The sequence below is a fragment of the Rattus norvegicus genome, chromosome 4 (genome assembly GCF_021556685.1).
Source record: "Rattus norvegicus strain SHRSP/BbbUtx chromosome 4, alternate assembly SHRSP_T2T, whole genome shotgun sequence".
In the NCBI taxonomy this organism is placed as follows: domain Eukaryota; kingdom Metazoa; phylum Chordata; class Mammalia; order Rodentia; family Muridae; genus Rattus; species Rattus norvegicus.
The window spans coordinates 119,027,244-119,053,789 of NC_141537.1; the positions used below are offsets into that span (position 1 = coordinate 119,027,244).

The 26,546-nt window shown below is 49.9% G+C and overlaps 1 protein-coding gene across 6 annotated transcripts in view; it reads right to left on the bottom strand.

Moving 5' to 3' along the window:
• The window catches only part of Sfxn5 (sideroflexin 5), a 119,635-nt gene that overhangs the window by 18,336 nt on the left and 74,753 nt on the right, over positions 1-26,546 (bottom strand). For 4 of the 6 annotated variants that reach the window (XR_015685321.1, XM_087656187.1, XM_087656186.1 and 1 more), the window contains 3 exon segments: positions 25,406-25,496; positions 5,707-5,822; positions 3,655-3,740 (listed from right to left, as the gene is read on the bottom strand). Coding sequence is in view for 5 of the 6 variants with exons in the window: in XM_087656187.1 (XP_087512313.1) it covers positions 3,655-3,740; positions 5,707-5,822; positions 25,406-25,496 (293 nt within the window). In the remaining variant the exon portion in view is untranslated. 6 annotated transcript variants of the gene reach the window in all.

The window sequence follows — 26,546 nt, forward strand, 5'->3', positions numbered from 1 at the left end:
CTCAACAAACTCCCATCCATGGGGATTATGACCTCGACTCCTCTCAGGGGAGGCAGGCTGAAGTCCCTTGTATGCAGGTGGGTCCAGGAAGCCCCAGGGCTGCGACCTTTGGGAAGCCTGGGGAGTCTAGTCCAGAGCCCCCAAGAGAAAACACAGCAGGATGGGGGGAGGGGAGAAGAGGGAACAGGCAGGCAGGGATTGGAAAGGCAGCTGGGGGAGTTAAAATATGCAGATGGAGAGATGTGCGAATGCCTGGAAAAAGGGAAGACCCGGATCAAGGCAGTGAAGGAGCTAGGGGAGCGGACTCAGGGATCTACCACGAGTGGGGCCCAGAGCTCCATCCAGCTTCCACCCACCCACATTCACTCTTCCAGTGTGTCCTGAGCAGGGTTGCAAGGCTTGGGGGAGCAAACTGTAGCCTTTCCGTCCCTTCACTGACGCCTGCCTCTGGACTGATGGGTTAAATCTGTGGGCCTCCCAGCCCTGGATCTGAACTCAGCTTCCCGGCTGGAAGGATCTACAGGGAAGGTGTGTGTCAGGGCGCTCCCGGCGTAACGGGAGGTCCTTAACTTCACACTTCAGACCTCTTTTGGTCTCAGTGGTGAGGACAGTGGGACACACAGTTTCTTTCCACCTCTGTCTGATCCTAGCTGGAGGCCCAGGACTCCTGACGGAGAGGATAGACTGAGGCCAGAGGCAAGCGAGGAGGCCGCCACACAACAGCTGGTCCCCCCATTGCTGTGCATTCCTTCAGCACTTGCAGCGCAGCCCTACTTTGCGCTCCATTAATTTGCAAGTCAGCTGCTTTGTAAGTGTGCTTTTGTCTATTCTCCCTGGCTGTCCAGACTTCCTCACCCAACCTGGCTCGGGAGGGTGGGGGCCGCCCCCTCCCATTAGCCCTGAAATCCTGCATCGAAGAACTCTGGACAGCACAGCTGCTGGTCCTCAGGGGGAAGAGATGTTGGAGCATTGACCAACGCCAAGTCCAGAAGAGCAAGAAGGGCTGCATCCTCGTTTTTTTTCTATGTGGGAAACTGAGGCTGAAGAGCATACTTCCCTAGTAGGAGTCTCTAGTGCTCTGCCTCTCCTGCGACCCAGTCCCGGGGTTTGATAGTGGGCATGAGATTACTAAGTCTTTGAGCATACAAACGGAGTCTTACCCACCTAACATTCTGAGGGAACTGGGGCTGGACTCTTCTCTCTCAAAATCATCCAGGGAGCCCCAGGAAAGGGTCAACTACTTAGTAGGCTGCATGGAGCTTCAACTACTGACTTCTCATTTCCCTACCCCACAGCGTCCTCTTGGGATGAGGCAGGCTGTACAGCACTCCAGACACTGGGCTAAGGAGGGTTCGGAGTGAAAATAATCTCCACATCACCCCCCATAGCTCCTAAAGCAAACTTTAAGCCAACCCTCCTTCAGCCTTTGGCAAGCTCGGTTCCTGTGCAAAGTAGGAAGTCTCCTCAGGTCATGTCCTCTGCAGCCAATCCATGCTGAAGGGATGAACCAGGTTTCTCCCCATCCTGTGTGTAGTGTTCAGGTGTCTGGAAACTGCGCTGAGGCTGCTGGGTGCTCAGATAGGGAGGAGGGTTGGAGCTTCAGCTCTGCTCCTGCTGGCTGCAGTGGGTTTGCCTACTGTATCCCAGCAAGCCATAAAACCTGTAGCCAAGGGCTTCTGGATCCCCTAGCTGCTTCTGGACACCAGCCTGGGGAGTGAGACTTCATTCTCCCTCCGTAGCTTTCCTGAGCCTTATGGGAGGAGTATGGGGCAAGCCCTCGGCTTCCCCAGCTTCTGCTGTCCTTTGATGCCTGTGTCTATAAGAAACCTCCTCTGCCTAATCTGCCAGGTGAGGGCTCTGTCCTACCAGACTTGCACACGTGACAGGTGACCAACCAGGTTTCAGCACTGCAGGCAGCCGCATCCTCTTCACCTGGCCCTGGTCTACACGTCTGTCCTTTTTTTTTTTTTTTTTCTTTTCTTTTTTTTAGGAGCTGGGGACTGAACTCAGGGCCTTGCGCTTGCTAGGCAAGCGCTCTACCACTGAGCTAAATCCCCAACCCCCCATATCTGTCCTTTTAGTTGGGGGTCTCTTCTAAGACTCACAGGAGAGGGCTATACAGAAAGCCAGATAATCAAAGAACTGCCCTCTCCAAATCTATATTTTTTTGCTGCTGTTTGTTTTAAGTTTCCATGCTTTTTTTTCTTCCCTCCTCTTCCCTTCCCTTCCACCCTTTTTCTTAATGTGTTTTCAAAACAGGGTCTCACATTTTAACCCAGGCTCGAACTCACTATATAGCCCAGGCTACCTTCAAACACATGGCAATCCTCTTGCTTCGTCCTTCTGAGTTCTGGGCCACCATACCTGTCCCAGATTAATAGATTTTAATCTCAATGCTCAGATGCAAAGGTTCTGCCCATTTCTGGGATTGTAGGGTCTCTCCTTTGGGTGCCCAGGACCTTTGTCTGTCTGTGCCAGTGGGCATGCTTTCCTTCCAGCATGCTGGATCCTATGGGGCCCCACCAGAGGGAGAGGCCACGACCTGCTTATCAGCCCATGCACACACTGGCCAGGCTCTTTGCCTCGAGCTTCACCCAGAGTCCTTCTTGCCCCACTCCAGGCCTGCCGGGCATCCATAGGCAGGTGGACCCTGGTTCTTCCTTCTTTCTCTGTTCAGCCATTTCCAAGCTGCACCCCAGTCCTCACTCTCCTATTATACACTCACCGATAAATAAGGAGAAGCATTCAACCGGGTGGCTGTGGCACAGGCCTTCAGTCCCAGCACTCAGGGCAGAGGCAGGAGGATCTGAGTTCAAGCCCAGCCTGGTCTGCAGAGCTTTGTGTGTGCTAATAATAGCAGCCCTCTTTTAGCATACTAGTGCTCCCTGTTAGCATGGTGGTGCTCCCTGGATTTTATGGACAGTGACATGACAAATAGTTGTGGTTTGATTGTTCTCTGAGCAAGCCAGGGAGGTTTTTATTGTTCCATTTTTGCTTTATTATAATTAATTAATTAACTAATTAATTAATTAATTAAAAATATTATATAGACGAGGCTGGCCTTGAACTCACAGAAATCCATATGCTTCTGCCTCCTGGGTGCCTGGACTAAAGGCAGGTGCCACCACTCCCAGCCTATTTTTTGTGGTTTTGGTTGTTGTTTCATTTTTTGGAGACAAGATCTTAACCACGTAGCCCAGGCTGGCCAGAATTCACCATGTACCCCATGCTATCTCAAAGTCATGGCAAGTCTACCTCATCGTCTGGATGGCAAGACTGATCCACAGTCAGACTATATTGTTCTAGTTTTATAACCTCTCAGGGAGGCTGCCTCTCTTAGACTATCTTTACAACAGGCTGGGACTACTCACTGACACAGTGGGCACATGCATACATACTCGCATTCACAGGATCACACAAATTCCCACCAAATCTGCCAGCTACCCTGTCCCTCACCAGGACAGGACCAGGCTTACCCATGGGGGACCTGACAGCACGAGCACCAGCCAATAGCATGGGAAAAGTCATGGGTTTCAATACCACTGTCCACTACAGCAGAAGACAGAGTAGGTGCTTCCCACCCCCCAGAAGCACATCAGGTAGGCGTCATGGCTCCCCACCCAGCATCCCCTCTGTCCCCACAGCCTGACTTACTTCTCCAGCATGGACATGACGATCGGGGGGAGCACCAGGATGGGCATAGGCAGAACCACTCGTGTCAGAGCTGTCTCCAGCAGGGCCTGAGTGAGGACGAGGACATGCTGAGGTGAGTGGAGAGCTCGGGGCTGGGGACATCCACTAGGGAAGCAAATCCCACCCCACGAGTGAGGTGTGTGCACTGCTGTTCAGCACATCTGGCAGCCTGGGCCCGCTCACAGCAGTGCTCACAGAGCTGGATTCCAGACAACAGACATGGCCCCACCCTCCCTCACAAGCCTCTGAGAAGAGCAGAGTCTCTGCATGGGGGAAGGGTAGCAGAAGGCAGTCTTCCCAGCCTGGGGTGCACAGGGATCAGGGGTTGGGGTTGGTACACAGAGGGCCTACAATGCTGTCAAACAAAACAAAGCCAGAACAAACTGCTGGGGTCTGCAGAGCCAGGGGGCTCCCAGGCTGAATGATGCTGTGGGTTACTTTTTAAACATACATCCCTCAAAGACAAAGATATGTAAGATCTTTGTCTCCTGGCTCTAATCTTTTTTTTTTTTTCTTTCTATACCCCGAGGCTGGCCTTGAACTACACAGCTGAGAATGATCTTGAACCTCAAACTCCCTCGCCTTCACCTCCTGGGGGGCTGAGATTATTGGCATGAGCTACCACCCCTTGATTTATGTGGTACTGGGAATCAAAGCCAGGGCTTTGTGTGTGCTAGGTAAGTATTCTTCCAATGGAGCTGCAGCCTTGGTAAGAAAAGGTCAGCTTTGTAAGGGACATGAGCTTTGAACATGTACAGGATCCAATGTAGATCTGCCCTGGGGTTTGCTTGGGATTCCATGGGATCGTGGGAGGCATATCCTGAGGCCCAGCTAAACGGCCATTTGTGTTTGGACAGCCACTGTAGAGTCCTTTGAATCATGGGCTCCTGCTCTTAGAGGGATGGCCTGGAATGTGTCTCAACTCACATCTCCCCAAGTCTCTCCAATGAGACGGAGATAGGTCAAGCAAGGTTGAAAGAAGCCTGGGGCTGCTGAGGTGCTGGGTGACCTACCCGGGTGTCACCTCTACTGTCCTCATAGGGCACCATGAAGGGTGGGATTGGGGTAGAGTAGGGCAGGTTCCCCCAATGAGGGACTGGGGCTGATAGTAGTCCCCAGGAAGAGGGCCTTTCCAGGTTCCAGAACAGGGGCCTGTGGGCAGGACGTGAAGGCCTAGAGCCAGGGCAGGGAACAAAGAGTGAACGGCTGGCATGACATCCAGCCCTGGCCCTTACAGGATCTAAATGGGCCCTGACTTCCTGAGATGGAAGAGAAGCCCAGAGGCTTAGCAACAAGGTCTCTGCTGAGCAACAGAGACTGATACAGGTGTAATGCTCTCCCCACATGCTTGCCCCTTTGTTTCATTCCCATAACTGACAGGCTAGAGCCCAGGACAGTAGGACAAGCCACCAACCACCATCAACGGGAAGGCTGAGAAAGCACCATGTATACTGGTGTGTGTGTGTGTGTGTGTGTGTGTGTGTGTGTGTGTGTGTGTGTGTAAAACTCAAGAGCTATAGTGGCAGGGCTACTGGAACCATTTTTAGGAGCCACAGCCTCTTCCACAGCCTGAAGCCCCAGCATTCACAGCACTGCTGCTCCCAGAGAGGTAACGGCCCTCATACCACTGCCTGCAGCTTCCCATTCACAACCCACAAGGTTGCGAAGGCCTAGGGCATGGAGAGAAAGCCCTGGGGAGGCTCCTCTGCCCTCTCCAATTAACACCTCTGAGGAAGAACTGGGTCCTGAGGGGCTGGGATAAAAATGGGGACATTTCACAGTGAAGATAAGAGGGAGGTGGCTGGAGAACAGTGAAGGGTTGTCCAGGGAACAAGCCTGACAGGGAGCAGACTTTGAGGCCAAGGGCTCACACAGATGAGAGACGGCAACTGGAATGAGGAGACAGCAGAGAAGCAAGCCAAGGTCCTGTGACCAGAAGACCTTGAGGAATACACAGGCTATGTATGGGAGCATCAATCCATTCCTGCAGGGCTTCGCCCCTGGGAAACCCACGTGTCTGGCTGCGATCTTTGAGGAGCCCACGAGGTTGCCATCAGCATCCAGGACATCAATCCCTTCCTCTAGCTCCCCATACCGCATCAGGACCACGTTGCAGATATTGGCACTGGCTGGAGAGAGAGGAATACAGAGAGGGGAAGTGAGGCACGGATGGCTTCCCGCCTAGCTCCTCCCTCCAGCCAGGGCTCCCTACCCCCAAGAGTTCTGTGAACCCAGAGAGGTGGAGTCCTCTGTTTTGGTTTCAGCCCTGCAAAAGATGCTAAGGCCCTTGGAGACACAGGAAGCACAGGCCAAAAGTAACAGGTGGAAATATGGCGAAGGCTTTGGGAGCTGCCACCTATAGAGGGCGCTGCTCACCTCTCTTCTGGGACCGGTCTTCAGGCAGGGGAAGCAGATGTGTGTGCAGAGAGAGCTCTCTGGCCCTGAGATGCATCCCCCTGGGGCCTGATGTTCCACCACCAGCAACTCAGTCCCTTGGCCATAAAATGCATTTAACTGCCACTCCCCAAATTCAGCCCTGCATGTCTCATGAGAGCAAACCAAGAGATGGCATTCACAACAGCCGGTGACAGAGCAGACCTTGGTACTTGCCCAGCGTCGCCCCCTCATCGTACAAACAGGACACAAGCTCAGAGAGCAAGGGTGACTTAACCAAAGTCACATGGCAAAGTGGAACAGAGGGGAAGGCTGTGGTGCCCAAACCTCAGGTACCCAGAGGCAGGGTCTGGGGGTAGCAAGCAGAGTTCTTCCAGGGGTCGAGCTGCTCCACTTGGCCATACCACCCCCTAGTCTCAGCTGAGATCTTGGGGGCCTAAAGTTGGCAGGAGGCTCCTGGATCCTTAAATAAGCACTAGATGAAGGCAGCTGGTACAGTTGCCCTGACCCCCTGAAGGAGAGAACTCACGGGCCGGGCCCATGGCAGCGTACTGATATAGATCTGGCCTGAAGTCCTCCAGCTCTGTTTCATGATGGAAACGGGGAGACTTGGGGGTGGTAGGTGGGTGGTGGGAAATGTGGTGGGGGGTGACAAATGCGGAGCCTGCCTGCTCCACTCCTCCCCCCAAAGCGCCTTGCTGTGTTTAAAGTTTTAATTTTTGCTAATTAATGTCAATTAATTTTGTATAATGAGTGTTTAATTTTGGGGAGTGTGTGAGCCTGGGAGCGGCTGCAGTTCTGGGCTGTGAACGCTGATTAGCATCAACACCTGCTGCTTCCCCCTCTCCAGTGGGGGGGCACCCGGGTTTGGGGAGCTGGAGGGGTGGTGGGGCTCAGTGGGCAAGCGGAGTGGGAGGGAGCCCACAGATGCTCCTGGGACCTGAGCCAATGGCTGTGGAGCCCAGGAGTGCAGGGTGCTCACAGCTGGGGGGACAGAATTCTGCAGGTGAAGCTGGTATGGGAACCAGGGGTCTCCAAGACTCACTGTCCTATTGTAGTCAAGGAGGGAGGTGGAATGAGCCAAGGAGAAGACCAGGAGGCACTTCAGTCTTTGGAGAGGAAAGGCGGAGAGCAAACAGGCTCTGAAATGTATTTCGAGCACATATGCTATCTTTGAGTGTCTCCACTGTTTCCACACGATGCTGATCAACGCTCACCATGGCAGACCTTCTGTGGCAAGAACTAAAGCCTACAATACACACATTTACCTGTTGGAGCAGTGGCTTTCAAGCAGGGGCAATTTGGGGAGATCGTTACTTGTTATTCATGGTTCGGGGACTAGGGTGGGGGTGTTCCTGGCACATGACTGGCAGAGTGGCATTAAAGTGCATAGGGCGTTCCTACAACAAGGAACTACCTGGCCCCCAAAGTCAATAGTGCCCCGACAGAGAAACTCACACCCTGGTTTGTTCTGAGATGGGGTCTCTCCGTGTATCCCAGACCATTCTCAAACTCGAAATTCTCCTGCCTCAGCCTCCAGAATGCAGTTTCCACAATGTCTGAGAAACCCTACCTTAACCATATCCAAAGGCAGAATAAAGAAGGTGGATTTGAGGCAAACACTTGGAGCAAGAGGGAAGGCCATAGAAGATGGGCAAAGTGCATAGGCTTGAGGCATCTGGCTTGGGATTCATTCCCAACTTTGCCCCCCCCTCTCTCTCTACACAGTCTCAGAGGTGAGCTTCCCATAGACCTGGAATGCTCACACCCAAACAGGCCTCTTATTGTGTGGCCTTGGAAGCAGCTCCTGGCCTCTGTTGGTGACCTGCCCTCTAGTGGCCCCAGAGACACTCTACAACCCCTTTGGCCTTTGGGCTGCCAGGCCCCGAGTTCTCAAAGACCTGACACATCACTGAGTGAGAAAGTTGGGTTTTCTGTCTGAGAGGGTGGACCCCTACCCTCAAGAATGCCTGCCACTTCCAGCACTACTGTTCCTGGTAAGGTGGCACAACTGTGGTCCCCAAGCAGGAGACAGTGAGTCCTGTCCCTCCTGCTGGGCCTTCCCAGTATGGCACTTAGGGTCTCCAGAAGATCTCAGGGGACAGGCTACACTCACACTGAAAGCCAGCCTCTACACCCACCAGGTCAGGAAGGCAGGAAGACACTCAAATCACTACAGGTCCCCCTGTGTGTGTTTAGTAGGATAGGGAGGCTGATGAGAGAGGGGAGGCAGCCTGTGAAGGTGATGGTGGGCCAGTTCCAGGAGCAGGTCAGCAACTGATTTTCCCTCCACAGTTTCCAAATGTGGATGTAAGGACCTCAGGATAGAGAACTTTAGTTCAAACACAAAACACATGTGAGACAAAAAAGAAAAAAGAAAAAAAGGTACAGTCAGGGGTGGTGACGTGAACCTGAGATTCTAACACTCCAGAGGGAAGCAGAGGCAGGAGGATTGTAAGTTCAAAGTCATCCTCAGCTACAAATTGAGTTCCATCCAGCCAGGGCTATATGAGGTCCTACGTTAACCCTGCATCTGTCCCTCAGCAAGTCTTTCCAGGATGTCACTGGGGAACAATGGCCCTGTCACTTAAGCTCCCTGGGCGGAAAAAAGAGATAACCCATGTCAAAGTAAGAGCAGTTCCCACCAGGGATAGTGTTATTTGACGTGACTGGCTATGCAGATGGCATGTGCCTTTCGATCTTCTCTATTGCTCCTACAGTGAGTGTCTAGTTACAACCAGCACCAGAAGAAATCATTCCCAGTAACAAGTAAGGATGCATGCCCCATGTAGGGACTGCACTTTAACTGTCTCATCTGGACTGATCAATTCTTCCATTTCCCCCAGAGACCTTCCCAGATCTCTCCTATCTCATTCCAGAGAGGGAGGGGGAGGGAGGGAAGGGACGGGGGGTGGGGAAGAGGGAGAAGGAGAAAGAGGGAGAGGGAGAGATATGCATGGGTCTCCCTTTTGACACACCAACAGATCTATCATCGACAATATCAGCAGGTTAATTAAGCAGTCTATTAGCGACAATGTTACAAAAACTGGCACATTTTCAACTCAGATCGACACCATTCAAGACTCAGGCATGACTGACACCAGAGCAACAATATGGGGAGACATCATGAAGTGGGGGAGGGAATGACAAAAACACGCTCTTGACTGCCACAGATGTTCTTGCATGGACTCACTGCCATGCAGACAGTGAAGAGCTGACGAGGCAGCATCCAGAGTCAAAGGGACAATATGAGAAAGAAGGAGCAGTGGGGAAGTTAGGGGAGAAGCCCACCTCTGAGCTTGCACAGAGCAAACAAGAGATCAGGGGCCTGGGCAAGCAGCACGCACCTGTGTCAGAAACTGGCTGTGCGGAAGGCAGGTGCATCAGTCCATGCAGGAGTAGGACTGTTTAGCCACTCTCAGGAAGACCCATAGGCCACCGACTTGAGGAAAACGAGATCCCATAACTCCTCAACTCTGAGATCCATTTCTCCACATCTTATCATCCTAAAAGTTATGATGTGTGGGGCCAGGATGATGGTACAGTTGGTAATGTACTTGCACAGGGTTGCCCTGAGTTCAACCCCCCAGAACCGATGTAAAAAGCTATGTGTGGTGGTACATGCCTGAATGCTCCTCCTCCCCCCAGTGCTGAGGATGTGGAGACAGGAGGATGCCTAAGGCTTGCTAGTCAGTCTCACTAACCTAACAGGTAAACACTAGGTATCAATGAGCGACTCTGATTCAAAATACAAGGTATGGACATGTGAGATGGCTCAGTGGGTAAAGGCACTGGCCACCAAGGCCAATAACCTGTTAGGTCCCTGGAGTCTGCATGGAAGAAGGAAAGAACCAATTCTACACATTGTCCTTAGACCTCCACATAGGTGCCATGGCATATGAGTGTACAACACACATGCACATGCACATGCGCAGGCACACACACACATAATCATAATGGCTGTCAGGGGCCAGGGGAATCTTACCTGCTACGCAACGTAATTGACAAGACTCCCGTGGATTTAACCACGGGTAAGAAGATCACTTCATTCAGTTGTCACCTCAGCCGACCACAGCAATCCACACAGAACTTGAGCTCAAACTTAGATTCCTAATTGTTGCCTGAAACATCTTTTTTAAAACTTACACTATAATGGTGCACGGACACGAAAAGTTATTGTACATGCAGAAGATCGTCTGCCAGATACCAGGCAATGCAATTAAAGGCAGTAGAAATTGCCAAACCATAGATAGCTCCCCTAAAGAAATGCTTGCCCATATGCACAAAGAGACATTTACAAGGATGTTAATTATAGTGCTGTTTGTAAGAGCAAATAATTAGAAACAAGCTAAATGTCCACCATTAGGGAACTCACACTGGACTCCCTCCAAAACAAACCACGATGGGAAGAAAGCAGGGAGCAGGCAGGTGATTGTGTCAAGCTTTGTCATCGACAGAGCCAGGTGCACGTGGGCATAAACACAGGTAATGTTTTAGAAGACACCTGTCTCCTAGAGCTGCCCAGGGAGGAGAGAATGCAACTTGAGACTTAGGGCCTGTTTTGAGAGACTTCCATATCTTTTACACTAAATGTTTCTATATTATTTAAATTTTACAATGAGAATGCAATTATGTTTTATTTACCTAAGAAGCCATCTTAGAACTACGGAAGTCTCCAGGTGTACTGGTGAGGCTTTAAATCTCAGCACTAGGGAGGCAGAGGCAGGAGGATCTCTGTGAGCTTGAGGCCAGCCTGTTCTACATAACGAGTGCCAGATCAGCTGGGGCTAACACAGTGAGACCCTTTCTCACAAAGAAAAACATTAAAAAATACTTTTTAAAAAAATTTATTAAAAAAAGGAAAAACGGAAGTTAAGATTTATTTTTAATTCGTATTATGGGTGAGAAGCTGGGGAAATATACCGATTAAATATGATAAACAAAAGTCTGCTTATATGAAACCGTGGGGAGGGTGAAGGTGACTGAAGCTATTTCACCCCCAAAATTCACCCAGTAGACATCCCTTGTCAATGGTTAGAAAGAGACACGAGACCCAAACCCTAGCTAGTGAGGAATGTCTTTGGGGATACTGTGAAAAGCCTCCTCCCATCCGACAGGTAACAGACAAGAGTCAGGGTCTCTAGTCCTCTGGGCACAGGAGGATTGAGATGTGATGCCTGCAGCTACAGCTGCCACACTGATGATGACTGATCTAGTCTGAAGAAGCTCACGGGGCAGCGGGCAGAGATGAGGTGGAAGGGCGGCAGGTCTGGGTGTCACATCTGAGGCTCACACTCAGGAAAGCAGCAAGTTCTTGTATTACTTAAGCTACTCTGATTTCAGCCCTAGTCACCCATGCCCACCCAGCCCCAAACAGAATAAAGAGTTTTAAGTTTTATTAAGAGAAGGAGCTGGGGAAATGTTCAGCTGACCAAGTCCTTGTCATGTAGGACCTGAGTACCAGCCCAGAACTCATGTAAAAAGCCAAGTGCAAGTGTGAACTTGCAATCTCAGGAGACTGTCTCCAAAAGAAAAAAAGTATGGAGGGGAGGGGTACCACAGACTTGGCTCAGTGGTTAAGAGCACTTACTGCTCTTGCAGAAGACCTGAGTTCGGTTCCCAGCACCCACATTTGGTTATCGTAAAACCACCTGTAACTCAAGCTCCAGCAGATGTGACTGGCACCCACCCCTCAGCCAGCACTGCACTCATGTGCAGTGTACATACATCTGTGCAGACATATAGTCTTAGTCACTGTTCTATCTCTGTAAAGAGACATCATGACCAAGACAACTCTTATAAAGGAAAGCATTTAGTTGGGGGCTTGCTTATGGCTTCAGAGGGTCAGACCATTATCACCCTGGTGAGAAACATGGCTGCACGCACAGAGGTGCTGGAGCAGTAGCTGAGAGCTGTATACGGTGGTCCACAGGAAGAGAGGAAGAGAGAGCGCAGCACTGGGCCTGGCTAACCAGCCCCTCTAACAAGGACACACCTTCTAATCCTTCCAAACAGTTCATCAGCTGGGGACCACACATGCAAATACATGAGCTTAAGGGCCATTCTAAATCAAACTGCAACACACACACACATACACACACACACACACACACACACACACACACACACACACACACAGGAAAAGATCCAAAATCACAGGAAAAAAATGTAAGACTAAGAGTTCTATGAAATGAAAAATAAAAAACTTGATAAACATGAACTCAATCTTATGAATAGTCAAAGACAGACTTCTGAATCTAAGAAAAAAATCAATTTGCAAGAGCTCTCTATATTTTGGAAACTAATCCTCATTGGTCAAATGGTTTGCAAATGGCTGTTGCTGGACTGTGGCCTGGCCCTCCCACTTTGTGGACGGCCTTGTCTGTCACACAGTTTAATATGCCCTCAGATAAGCAATCCTTCCCTTCTTCCAGTTCTTTCTGTGCCATTAAGAAATCACCATTGCTCATCTATACTTTCTTCAAAATATTTGAAGTGTTCGTTTTCACAGTCAGGTCTGTAATCTGCCTTGGAATTTATTTTTGTATATAATTCAGATGGCCCCATTTCTTCTATCTGAAGACCTAAATGTCTAATAAACTTAAGAACATTCTCAGCTATACTAGGATTTGGAAGGGAAACCAAGTCAATGAAAGCGAGAGACAGCCACTGGGCCTGAGGATATAACCTCGGCTCACAAGACAGAGGCAGGAAGTCCTCAGAAGCCCAGCCTGGGCCACATAGCTTAAGAGGACAAACAAATGGTGGACTGTGGAGACGGCTCAGAGGTTGAGAGCACTTGCTGCTTTCACAGCTTGGTTCCCAGCATCTACACCAGACAGCTGAAACGCTAACCCTCCGGCTTCCACAGGTACCTACATACATGTGCATACACGCACGCACGCACACACACACATGCATGCACGCACACATACATGCACACACATGCATGCACACATACATGCACACACACGCACATACAATTAAAAACAAGAAGTAACTCTTACAAAATCAAAGTGTGCATGTGTATGAGACTCCTTCAGATGGATACAAATCTAAAAGGTACTGACTGTTGAGAGATATTCAAGAGGACACAGGATACTGGGGAACAGAAATTCAGACCTTGTGGATCTGGAAAACTGCATTTTGTCTGGCAGGTCTCACAAAGCTAGAAACACTCCCTCCATCTCCAGCTGCAGCTTCTAGATTCTCCACACAGCCATTCTGCTGAGATACAGTCTGAGGTAGAGCCCAGATCTGCCTCTGTTTTCAAGCTCCCTGGGTAGACACTATACAGATGAAGGTTTTCAAAGTCCAGTCCAGAAAAGCCCATTCCTGTGCGATGGGCATATGTACATGAGAGAGTGCACAGCTCTACAGTGAGAAAGGAAACAGTCCCGAATTATCAACCGTGGACACTCACACTGCAGGCCCAGATGGCAGCTGAAATGGATGTATGTGTACTAACACAGAAAAATCTCAAAACCATAATGAAAAGCAGGTTTCTAAAACACAAGGAAAAGGCTGTTGAGATGGCTCAGTGGGTAAAGGCACCCATTACCACGCCTGGGCACCTAAGTTCAGTCCCTGGGATCCACACAGGGGAAGGAGAGAACCAATTTCCAAAAGTTGTCTACTAACCTCTGATCATGGGTGCACAGCCACATAGCACAACCACAGCTACACACACACACACACACACACACACACACACAGGGGGGGAAGGGGAGAGGGAAAGAGAAAGGGAAAGGGAGAGTAAGACAGAAAAGGGAGAGGGAAAGGGAAACAAAACAAGACAAACAATGAAACACTATGGTGGTTTGAATGAGAATGGATCTCATAGGTTCATATGCCTCCCTAGTTAGAGGAACTGCTTGGGAAGGATTAGTAGGTGTGGTCTTGTTGGAGAAGGTGTGTCATGGATGGGCTTTGAGGTTTAAAAATGGCACTGCCATTCCCAATGTTCTCTCTGTTTCCTGCTTACTACTTAAGATGTGAGCTCTCAGCAGTGCCTGCTGCCATCACAGACTAACCTCTAAACCACCAAACACTTCCTTTTATAAGTTGTCTTGGTTGTGGTATTTTATCACTGCAATGGAGAAGTAATTAATACAAGCAGACCGTAATATGGTTCACATAAAATGCAGACAGGACTGGAGATGGTTCAGTCAATAAAGTGCCTCATAAGCATGAGGATTGAATTTGTTTCCCAGAACTCGTGTAAAAAATAAAATCAAACAACAACTACAAAACCTGTATGTGACTGTGTGTGCTTATAAGCCCACCACGGAGAAGCAGAGGTGGAAGGAACCCCTGAAGCTCCCTGGACAGCACGCACAGCCCAGATGTTCACGCCATTCATGCACACACACGTCACAAACAGTGGAAGTGATCATTTCTGGAGCATACGCCTATCTAGGATGTAGGAATCTGAATGAGTGGGGCCTGCTGATGGCAGGCCAGTAACCCTTGGAGAGACCATTACCAAGCAGGTGGAGGGCACAAGGGCTTTAAGTGTTTCTAACATTTTCTGCTATCTCCATTCATTTCCTTTATATTTGAAATATTTCATAATTATTAATTCACTTACTTTAACTTCTTGAGAAAGGATCTTGCTCTATATCCCAGAATGCCCTAGACTTGAACTGTAGTCCAGGCCGGCCTCAAACTCATGACCCTCCTGGCTTTGCCACCCCAAGCTAGGACTGACTCTAGGTGTGGGCTATGATGCCTGGCTACAGTATTTCAAAGTTGAAAAAAGCCATCATGGAAATATCTGTGGCTTATTTAAATACTTCCTATTGAAAGGGGGCAAGTTAGAATTTTACAACTTTCATGGAAAGAGTTCCACATTTTGCCAGGTGTAGTGGTATATGTCTTGGACGTCAACTAGATCCTTCCCAGTTTGATAGTGAGCTAAAGGCCAGCATGGACTGGGACAGACACTGTCTCAAACAAACAAATGAACAAAAAACCTATTGTGTTTATGTTTATAGAATCCTATTGTATTGATTACATTTAAGTGTATTCAATAAATTAGCAGAGGTTCATACACTTCTGCTGTTGTTTTTGCTTTGAGAAAGAGCTAGCCCAGGTTACCTTGCTCTGAAGCCAAGGATACCCATGAACCTCTGATCCTCCTGCCTCCACCTCCCTGTTCCTGGGGATATAAACAGACAATACCACACCTACTTTGATTTGTAAACTTTTAGCTGTTTACTTAACTTTGGAAGGATACAGACAAGCTTGTCTTCGGGGGGGGGGGGGTGTCTTTTTTCATAAAAACAAACTGACTACTGTAGCAGCAACAGAAAGCAGCAACTATTTTTAGCTCCAGACAGACATGGTTCAAGTTCTCCCAAACTCCACTTTGTCACCTTCAAGGAGGGTCAGGCACACTTGCTCCTGTCCTCTTCCCTCCTCCGTCACTTCCCGGGGTCATGAAGCCCAGACGCTGTACATGTGTCATGTGTATTAGTTACTTGTCTTGCTGTGGCAAAATACCTCAGGAAACAACTTAAGGAAGAAAGGGTTTATTCTGTCTTACAGTTCCAAAGGAGACAGTCCATCATGGTGGTTATAGCAGGATGGCAGAAACAAGAGGTCACACTATGTCCACAGCCAGAAACTGAAGATCACCGAATGCTGGACGCTCTGCTCCCTTGCTCCCTTTTCACAGCCTGCAGCATTGCACTGGATTTTCCCACCTCGATGAACTTAATCTGGATAATCCCTCCCAAGCACGCCCAGAGACGCATCTCTTTGGTGATTGATCTCTAGCCCTGTTAGGTTGGCAATCAATATTAACCACCACAGCATGGTAAACAGTTCAAACTGCATACAAAGTTGGATAATCAAACAGTAGTCTCCTCTGACCCCTGGCCTTTAGCTTCATCCTCCCTTCAGAGGCACCATAGCCAGGCTCTCAGGCCAAGCAGCAGGGGACCTGCACATTTGCAGGCACACACATATATGCATTACCACACTGACCAACTCATATGCACACACATACACACACACACACCCTGCCCCCATCAATCTCAGGGCACAGTCCTTCTTAGAACACAGCCCCTCTCAGAACACAGTCCCTCAGTCTTTGGAGGAGCAATGCTCACCAAACAGGCACATTGACCTTAATATTTGCTTAATTTCACAGCATGCCCCAATGCTACATCTGAGAGGCCACTCTAAATGGCCCAGATTTTCTTTTAAATAGCTTGAGAGCCAGGGGAAAGTTTCACAGCTCATATTGAAGTGTCACCGACTCAGGACTGGAAATTTCTAAACTGAAGAAAAAATAAAATCAGTTTGTACAGGCTAGGTATAGCTAACTCTGAAGTTCGGAGTCTATAAAACTCCTGCTAAGGAATCTGGGGGGAGACAGTTCAGTAACGACCTTGCTGCCTAAGCACAGCCCTAAACTCAATCACTAGTGTCTGTGGTCTGTGGGGAAATTGGGGTGTGATAGGGTGCACGTGTGATCCTAGTGCCAGAGAGACAGAGGCAGGGGAATTCCTAGAGCTGTCTGCCTCTACTTAGAGAGTCCTGGGCCAGAGAGGGGAGGGGAGTGTGGTGGTGGACGGTATCTGAGAAATGACATCAACAGTTGTTCCCTGGCCTTCGTATGCACATCCATATGCAGTGCATGTGCACACACACAGTAACACAGATTTCTGCTAAGACACCCTTCTTCTAAGGGCATGAGAAGTGGGGCACTGACACATCTTTTGAATGCCTCCTCAGCCCACCAGTTCCCGTGCCAGAGGCTGCAGTGACTTCCCAGGCGACAAGGTGAGTGAGGCTTGAACCCTCAGCTCCTATCCAGGGCTCCAAAGTGCCATCTCCTTACCCCATAGCTGTCCCTCCTGCCTTCATGGCCCTTCTCTCCAGGGTACTGCCTCTCTGCCTTCTCTGTCGTCAGGTCTTTCCACCTAGCAGATTTGAGGAACGGTCAAGTCTCTTGAGTTAGAAAGCTATCTGTTCAATAATATTTATTGAGCACCTACAGGATGCCAGGACTTAGACAAGTTGCCCAAAAAGTGGTGACTTAGTCACATATGAATATCCCTTAGAGCTTTCTGGGTCAGGCTGCTAAGAAGACACATTCCTAAAACTCAAGGGTCACTCATCTCATCTCAATGACAGTGGCTTTGTCAGAAGGTCCTGCCATCTTTGTCAGGTTCACAAGGTATCAGAGCCACTCTGGATACCAACTCCTTCCTTCTGCCTGTTCTGTCCTCAATGACACAACTCAAACTATCATGAGTCACACACCATGGGGTGGACCTCTTCAGGATGGACCTGCTCTGAATGGAGCCCATGTGACCCCTCTGGCCTTCAGTACTTCACCGCAAGTCCCTCAGTTAAGTCAGGACATGGTCCCTTAATGTGTGTGTGACTACATGAGGCGTTTTCATATGTGTGGACGTGCGCATATCTGTGTGCTTGAGGAGTCCGTAAGACAAGCTCGGGGTCATCCTCAGACAGTCCATTCTCCTAATTTGAGACAAGAAATTTCATTGTCTTGGAACTCACCAATTAGGCTAGGCCGCCTGGCCAGCGTCCTGTCTGCCTCCCTAGTACCAGGATTATAGGCAGGCTGCCATGCCTGCAGTTTTTACATAGGTTGGCGTGCTCTGAATCCCTGTCACTCGCCCACACATTCCTCTGATGGAGAAGTCAGTGGATGATCCTCTTCAAATGCAATGCACACTTCCTAAAACATTGGCTTAGGTTAAATTCCTAAAGTCTAGGAAGTATTGGGAGATTGTCTGAAAACAATATCTAACTGTCACACACACTCACACACTCACACACACACACACTCACACACACTCATACACACACTCACATACACACACTCACACACACACACACTCACACACACTCATACACACACTCACATACACACACTCACACACACTCATACACACACTCACATACACACACTCACACACACTCATACACACACTCACATACACACTCACACACTCACACACACTAACATACACACACTCACACACACTCACATACACACACTCACACACTCACACACACATACACTCACACACTCACACACACATACACACTCACACACATACACTCACATACACACACTCACACACACTCACACACACTCACACACTCACACACACTCACACACACTCACACACACACTCACACACACACTCACACACTCACACACACTCACACACACACACACCCCTTGTGGTACTGTGACCGAGCCCCAGGCATGCTTGATGAGCACTCCAGCATCGAGCCCAAGCCCCAGCCACTATGAAATACTACAGCATTTGTCACAAGAACATTTGTCTTTGTGCCATTTTGAGCATCTGACCAACGCTTGTCTCCAAATTAAAGTTCTACAATGCCAGAGTATGTATGACTCTGTGCAGATTGTACACGAGTGTACACATGAGTGGGTACCTGCAGAGGCTAGGGGTGTCAGATTCTCCCTGGAAGCTGAAGTGACAGACGGCAGCAGTCACTGAATGTGGATTCTGGGAACACACCCCGTCCTCTGTAAGGACACTACTTACTTTTTAACTACTGAGCCATCACTCCAGCCCCATGCTTCAGGTTTTTTTGATATAGCATTTCCTGCCATCCAAGATGACCTTGAGGTCACTGTGTAGCCAAGGGTAATCTTACTCTGACCCTTCCCCTTTCACATGCTGGGATTATAAGAGTTGCCACTATAGCTGGTTTTGTCACCCTGGTCAGGACAATAAAGGGCAGACAGAAGGCTAACCTGCTCGGAGGGCTCATGAGGCCCTGGCGGTTGGTGTAATCCCTGTGAAAACTTACACGATGTTCCTAGGATACCTTTTTAAAGACATAGCCCACAGACCAGGAAGGCTGGAGTATATGTGTGGGATAAGTTTGTGAGAGATGGCCTGAGCATTTACCTGGGGCCACTGACTCAAAGAATGGACCAGGATACAAAAGCCAGAACACTCAAAACAGACTCCAGTCATCGATGCCACTGGCTGGAGTCCCACTCTGAGCAACTGACCCTGACCTTCCGTGCTTACGTGCTAACGTGCTAACGTGCTTGCTTAAGCATTAACAGGCCCCACAAGAGACCCTGCCATGCTAATCCTCATTGTCAAGCCGATTTAGAATCACCATAGAAACGCACCTCTGGAGGTGTCTATGAGGGTGTTTCCAGAGAGGATCAACCAGGGAAGGAAGATCCACCCTGAACGTGGGCAGCACCATGCCATGGGCTGCAGTTCTGTGCTGAACAAGAGGAGAGAGTTCAGGGCTGGGGAGAGGGCTCAGCAGTTAAAAGTGCTTGCTATGCAAGTACCGAGGAGTTTGGGTCCCCAGAACCCCATGTAAAGTCTGGATGAGTGTAGTGACCCACCTGAAATTCCCGTCTCTGAAGGTAAAGACAGGTCCCGAGAGGAGGCTGGCAATGAGACTAGCCATGTCAACAATCTCTGGGTTTGACTGAGAGATGCAGCCTGGATGAATGCAGTGGGAGGAATGAAGGATGATTCACACCATCAACCTCGGGTCTCCACATGCACACGCACACATACACATCATATATGCATGCATGCATGCACATCCACATGTGCTGACACAAAAAAACATGCATACACACACATGAAAAATGGGGGGAGGCGTCAAGCTGAGGTCTAACCACCCCCCTCTCTTTCTTTTTTTTCCCTTTTTCTTTTTTTCAGAGCTGGGGACCGAACCCAGGGCAAGCGCTCTACCACTAAGCTAAATCCCCAACCCCTCTTTCTCTCTTTCTTAACCGTAAGCTCAATGTCGCCAGCCACCCAAAATTCTTGCTGCTATGACTTTACCACTATGATATATTCCTTCTTAAACTCTAAGCCAAAATAAATAAATTCCCTCTCTTTTACCTTTCTTCTTTTCAGATATCCAGTGACAGTGATGAGAAAGTGACTAATACATGCCCTGACTATTTGCTGGGCTGAGGGAGGCTAAGGAGCGGTAACCCTAAGATCCTGGGACACCCACACCGTCTGATGAGGAAGGCAAAGTGGAACCTGGCAGCCCAGCCTGGGGAGACTCAGGGCTACAGAGGACTGGGCAGGAAGTGTAGGCTGAGGGTGGGGAGGGGAAGGCACCAAGGCCCAGGGTCATGTGCCTGAAGCTCAGCAAGAGGCGAAGAGGAGGAGGGCAGCCACAGCTGCGGTGAGTTCAGGAGCAAGTGCAGCAAGGTCCAGGCAAGGTCTTCCAGCCTCCGGAGGAGCCTTGAAGGGACATGGGTACTTTATGAAGCACTACTGACCTCCATGGGGAACTCCTGTCACAGCCCAGGACAAGGCTGTCACAGGAACAGCACTGCCTCCTGGCTCACAGGGCACAAATAATGGGGAGTTATGCTTTGATGGGGGCACGGGGGACTGAGGCTCCCACTACCTCCCAGAGTGAAGCACAGGGGGAGTCAATGTCACCGAGACCTCTGTGGCCTGGGGCATAGAAAGAGCACAAAGGGGCAGCTCTAAGGCTTACTGGGTATGAAGAAACAGGAGACCCCTCTCCAGGACTTTCTAGAAGTCCTGAGCATGGCTCCCTGAGGAGCACAGAGAATTTTTTTTATGGCAGTGAAAACTGTTTTGACAACTCATGAAAGAGATTCCCTAGGAATGACCCCAGAAGACTTCCTGGCCAAGTTTGGAATTTCTGGTCTAGGAAAGATTGTTATCCTATGGAAGGCTGGCACGGTTCACATTAATTCTCAATTTGACAGGATCTAGAAGCACACAGAAGACAGACCTGTCTGTGGAGGACTTTCTACAGTGGGTTAAGTGAGTGAGAAGACTGACTCTGAGTGCCAAGAGCTGACCCCGACCCCACCCTCACCCCCACTGAATGCCAGAGAGCTGAGCACCAGCACGCACCACCCTCCCCTTGCTCGAACACTTACAAAGTGACCCAAGCTTCCTGCCATGGACATCTTTGCCACAATGGACTATGCTGTCAGACTTACAAACGGTGCAAAAACAACCACTGCCTTCCTTCCTTCTGGAGCTTTTGTTATTACATGAAAACAGTAACTAATACAGAGGCCCAAGCTCAGGGGAGTGAAGGGTTCAGCTAATGTTGTTAGCTCGATGCTGTTTCTTCTTCCATGGTAGGGTAAGTGGGGCTTCCAACCTATACATGTGCATATGGAGCAGGGATACCAACTCCAACAAGATACACTAAGTAGGTGATTGCTGGTATTTCCACATCACTGGAGGCCATGCTCCATCCGTCTCGGACCACAGACATGCCTATTTTCTCACAGTGTCTATTGTGAGACCCACACCTAGAGCCGACTCCCAGCAGATTTCCTCCAAGGCCTCCTGGAAAGGCTCTCCTCCTGTAAAGCAGGCTCAGCTCTGTAGACCAGTGGCTGGACCCAGAGGTGTGTATTTTCCCAGCATCTCCTCTGTTGACCTTTAATGGCTCTGTTTGCCCAGCTTCCCAAACCATTAACTTCCACCTCCCAGCAGCCACACATCAATTAACGGAGGGCCTGCTCCAAGCTTGAGCTCCTGAACACAATTAAGCGTGACAGTCCACAAATAAGAAAGAACTGGAGAATTAATTAAGGTCTAAACAAATTAATTACCAGTCCCCAATCGATTCTGATGCCAGCACACATGCTCCCGGGCTCACCTTTTCTCCTACCGTCTCCATGTATAAATAGAAACCACCATCTCCCACATGACTGCTGTTCTAGACCAGGGCAGGGCATTGTGGGTGCAGAAACCTCCCCGAGAGAGAGGGGTGGCTTCAGGGAGCATCTGGGACTCACTTTCTGTGCACTCGGCACTTCTATACACACAAGTGCTCACACAGTCCTAGATGAGAAGTCAGGGTAAGCCTGAAGATGCGGTGCTCACTGCAAGACACTGCACAGCCTGGTCGCCGCTGGGACACACCTCAGTGTCGCAGCTCCAAAGGCAGCTTTCTCCACAAGATTGAGCCCTTCTGGGTGGAAGCAGGCAGGCCTCAGCTTTGGGCACAAGGGGTAACTCCGAGTTGGAGTTTGTGTGTTCTTTTATAGAAGGCGGGGGGGGGGGGTAATCTCTGCCTTGGGTTCCTCCCAGCACTGAATGAGGTCGCCAAGGACAGATGGAAGGACTAGGTAGCCCCAGGAGTTATGAGATCTACAAACCCAGTGCAAGCATGTGACAATTGTTGATGTGGTCTCAGGTTGGAGAAGCAGAGTTAGACAGAGACCAAGTATTCGAAGCAGAGTGGGTTAAGGGAGTAATTCAGGCTCTGGACAGTGCAGAGCCCGAGGACACATTCCACCCTTCCTCCCAGGTTTTCTCCTGGACAGATGAGTGGAGGAACCAGCCAAGAGAAGTGAGGGACACAACAATTCAGGGGAGTTTCCTTGTTCCTTGCTTGCCTAGGAAGAGAGGGATGGTTGTGGTCTTCTCAGGACCCCCATCACAGACCCTCTCGTATCCCATTCCTTCCTGCAACAGAGTCCTTCAGTCAAACTTGTTCCCTAAGGGGAAAGTGGGCCTGTCACATGGTGAAGCCAGTGCAGAGCAAGCTTCTCGGAGGCCCCTAGCCATCCTGCCCCAAGAAGCAAGGGGGAAGTGACTTACAGATGGTCTTTCCTGACCAGGGCATGAAGGGACATGGTACAGATAGACCGAGTGCAGGGAGCGGATTAGGGCTCTGACCTCACTGTGACAATCTCTGACAGGAGAATGAACAGAAGCCTCATTGCAGATGGGCCTGGGAGAGAGGAGGAGCGAGTTGCAAAGCACAATGTATACAACCAGCTATGATATAGGGGCCTCAAGCCTGCTTGGGAACGACTGGACTAGGGTGGGAGGGCTGAAGGCTCAGCCCCAAGAAGAAGATGGGAAGGGTATTAGTCTCATGCTGAGAGGAGCAAGTCAGAGAGAATCTCAGAACAGAAGAAAGGCCTCCCCTCCTGAGGGAGTCCCAGAGAGGCTAAGAGCAGCTCAAGGTCGCACAGCACAATGGTGGCTGGATAGGGATGGAACAAGCCACTGGCAAAGTTCTTATCTGAGGCTTGTCCCCCAAGTCCCAATTACATCTCAGGGGAGCCTCAGAGCCAGTCTAGGCTGCCTCTGACCCTCCAGCCCCGGTGGCATAGAAAGCCTAGTCACTGAGTAGCCACGTTTGTTGCTCAATTAGACCCCATGACGAAGTCAGCCTTAAAGAGTTATTTCATTAACGGCCCTCGGCAGAAATAGCTAAGGGTTCATTACAACTGTGGGGTTGCTATAGCAATTATCTGAGCTGGCTAGGCTCCACTGGGTGTTTGGTACTGGGAGTTTATTAGCCACTGGGCATGGAAGGGGTGAGGCTGCCCCATTCTGTAGGTTCTCCACAGCACATCCCTGTCAACAGAGTCTGGCCTGTGGTCTCATGTGCAGCTGCGGGCCATAGATGGAGTCCCAAGCCTACATATTGTACACAGGAGCCTGAGAAGGTCAGGTCATTGCCAGGAGCCCGAATCTGACTCCGCTCTTTAGTCTGGGCGGTAACATCAGAAAGGTCACAGAAGCTCAGGCCCTGGGCCAACCCCCACCTTTGTCCTCTGGAAAGATTCCGAGAAGGGGACTCTGCTCAGGGTTCTTAGTATTCACGTACCCTTCTTTGAACAACAAATCCTGAACTGCGTTGCACTATATCTACAGTTATTTCTTAAAACAAAACAAAACAAAACAAAACAAACCTGCCCGGTAGTCTCCTTTCCCGAAACTGGGTGGCACTTCCTGAAAGCCAGGCAAAGCTGTGCAATATCTTGAGGACCCAACAGAAACTGTGAGTTAGCCCGGTAGTGGTGGCTCCCGCCTTTAATGCCAGCCCTCTGGCGGCAGAAACAGGCAAATCTCTGAGCCTGGTCTACAGAGTGAGTTCCAGGACAGGGCTACACAGAGACACATATCTTGAAAAACCAAAAGAACCCACCACCACCACCGCAGCAGCAGCAACAGCAACAACAACAACAACGAAATCTCAGAGTTGCCCTGCAGCCTGAGGTCCCTCTGACAGTCATGTGAAGACTAATGTCAGATTAATGTCTTTATATACATAAACAAAACTCAAAGGATTTATACAGAGATTAAAACACGTTCTCTTGTGATTTAGTAATACATGCACATTTAAATTGATTTATTTATTTACGTGTTTATAGGGGGCATGTGTGGATGTCAGACAACTTTCAGGAATCAGTTCTCTCCATCCACCATGTGTGTCTTAGGAACTGAACTCCAGTTGTTACCTGTAGCCAGGCTGCCTCAAGCTCACTATATAGCTAAGGATGGTCTTAGACTTTTCACCCTCCTGTCTCCACCTCCCACATGCTGGTATGTGGACTCCCAAGGTCAGCTAATCAATATGCCTTTTACCTGATTTTTAAAAAAGTAAGACATAGTCATTGAAGTGTCCAGAGTGCTCACTTGGGCTCAGTCTGCACAGAAGTGGTACTCGCAGGTCTCTGAGTCACAACTGCAATGTGGCACAGGCTGCCTTGGGTTTCCTGCTGACAAATCCCCAAGTCCAGGCTTTTATTGTTTCCTGGGCATGTTCACAGTACAAGGACTGTAGATTTTTGTTAAGGTTTATTGTGAACACCTTTCACAGTCTACAACATTGTGTTCTGTCTGTTGATCCAAGTTCAGACTCTCCCTGTGCTGAGCTAGAGGTTGGGTTTAATTGATAAGAGTGCTTCCCTGGTACACGGGGTGCCCTGGATTAGATCAACAGCACCCGATGAACCAAGAGTGCTGCACACTTCTAATCCCAGCACTGGGAAGGCAGAGGCAGGAGGGCCAGAAGTTCAAGGTCACGATCCATTACATGGCAAGTCTGGGATACACGAGACTCCCATCTCAAAACAAAGGAGCAAACACACTACCTCGGTGCTAAGTCTCCTGGGGGTCTGAGGCTAGCCTTGGTTGGCCACATAGTGAGTGCCAAGATAGCCTATGCTGCTGATTAAGATTTTGTCTCAAACAGACAAAGGGCTGAGACTGGAGCTCAGCTGGTAGGATGCTTGCCTTGGGTGCATGAAGCCCTAGGCTCCACCCCCAGCACCACAAACTGAAACAAACATCCAGGAATTTGTGCTGAAGCTACATCTCATGCCCTGAGCTGATGGGTGGGCCCTGCATCTCCCAGCCAGGAGTCTGCAAGCATCAGGGAGATATGGTGTGGAAGGGCCACCATTCACCCAGGTGCTTGGAAGTTCCCCAGACTCCCACCATGCAGTATGTACGCACGCACGCACGCACGCACGCACGCACGCACATTAGTGTGCAGATCTTACCTACTGCAGGGAAGGGTACAAATCTCTGCACGAGAAGGCGAGTGGCTGGAGTGAACTTGTTTGCTTTCTGAACCAGCACATTAAGGCCCACCTTAGAAAGGAAAGAAAACAGAAGGTGCTTGATGCTGCAAGGGCTCATGGGAGGAAGGAGTAGAACTGGAGGGATGTGGGAGGGAATCCCTCCAATTTCCCTCACCCCCCACCCTCAGATACAGCAACCCTCCGGAGGCCACCTGGGCCTTCTGGCCTCTAGCCTTTGCTCACCCACTCCCTAGGACTGGGGTGCCCCACCCACCTCAGGCCACACGCCTGTTCCCTCAGGACCAGCTCTGAAGTCTACAACCTCTGTCACTTACTAGCAGTGGGACCCCAGGTAGGTGACTCTATCCTTTCTCTACATCACTGTCTGGTGGTACAAAAAGGATAGTTATTTCTACCACATTCAGGGCTTGTGATAAGAATGTATACAAAAGGCATGAGCTTGGCACACAAGAGGACTCAGAAAGTGCAGCCACTTGACAGCGTCATCTCTCTCAGCCAGGCAGACCATTGATCCTGTTTGCCTGGTACGTCTCTCAAAGCGCTAGTCCTTGGCATTCCTGACCCTGGACCTCTGGGAGGCAAGGACTGCCCGGCACTCAATGCTGTATTTGATAGCCTAGAGCCCATGCTCAGTGAGCTTGCGGTTGAAGAACAGGTACAAGCAGACAATTGGTTAGAGAGCTCACACAGGTGAAGGAAACCATCTCCGGGGACCTGAAGGCGGCTTCGGCTATCAGAGAAGAACTACCTAGACGCTAGAGGAGCAGTGGACATGGAGAGGGAACAGATACAACCCAGAAATCTTGGTATTCCTAGACTGAGGCCTAGCCAGCCCTTCCTCGATGGTCTATCCCAGCAAGAGGAGGCAGGAAGGGCCATGGTAAGATCTGGCCTGCATTCAGCTCTGGACTTCTGGTGGCTAATCAGACTCTGTGGTCCTAGACTGGCTCTAGACTCAGCCTTTTGGGTTGCTGAGGCTTTGGGAAGCCTCAGGGAGATGGAGTGCCTGCAATAGAGCAGGGCCAGCTGGGCCCAGGCTCCAGTGGAGGGATATGGGACAAAGGTGTGTCAGTAATCATCCCCTAGGCAGCCAGACACT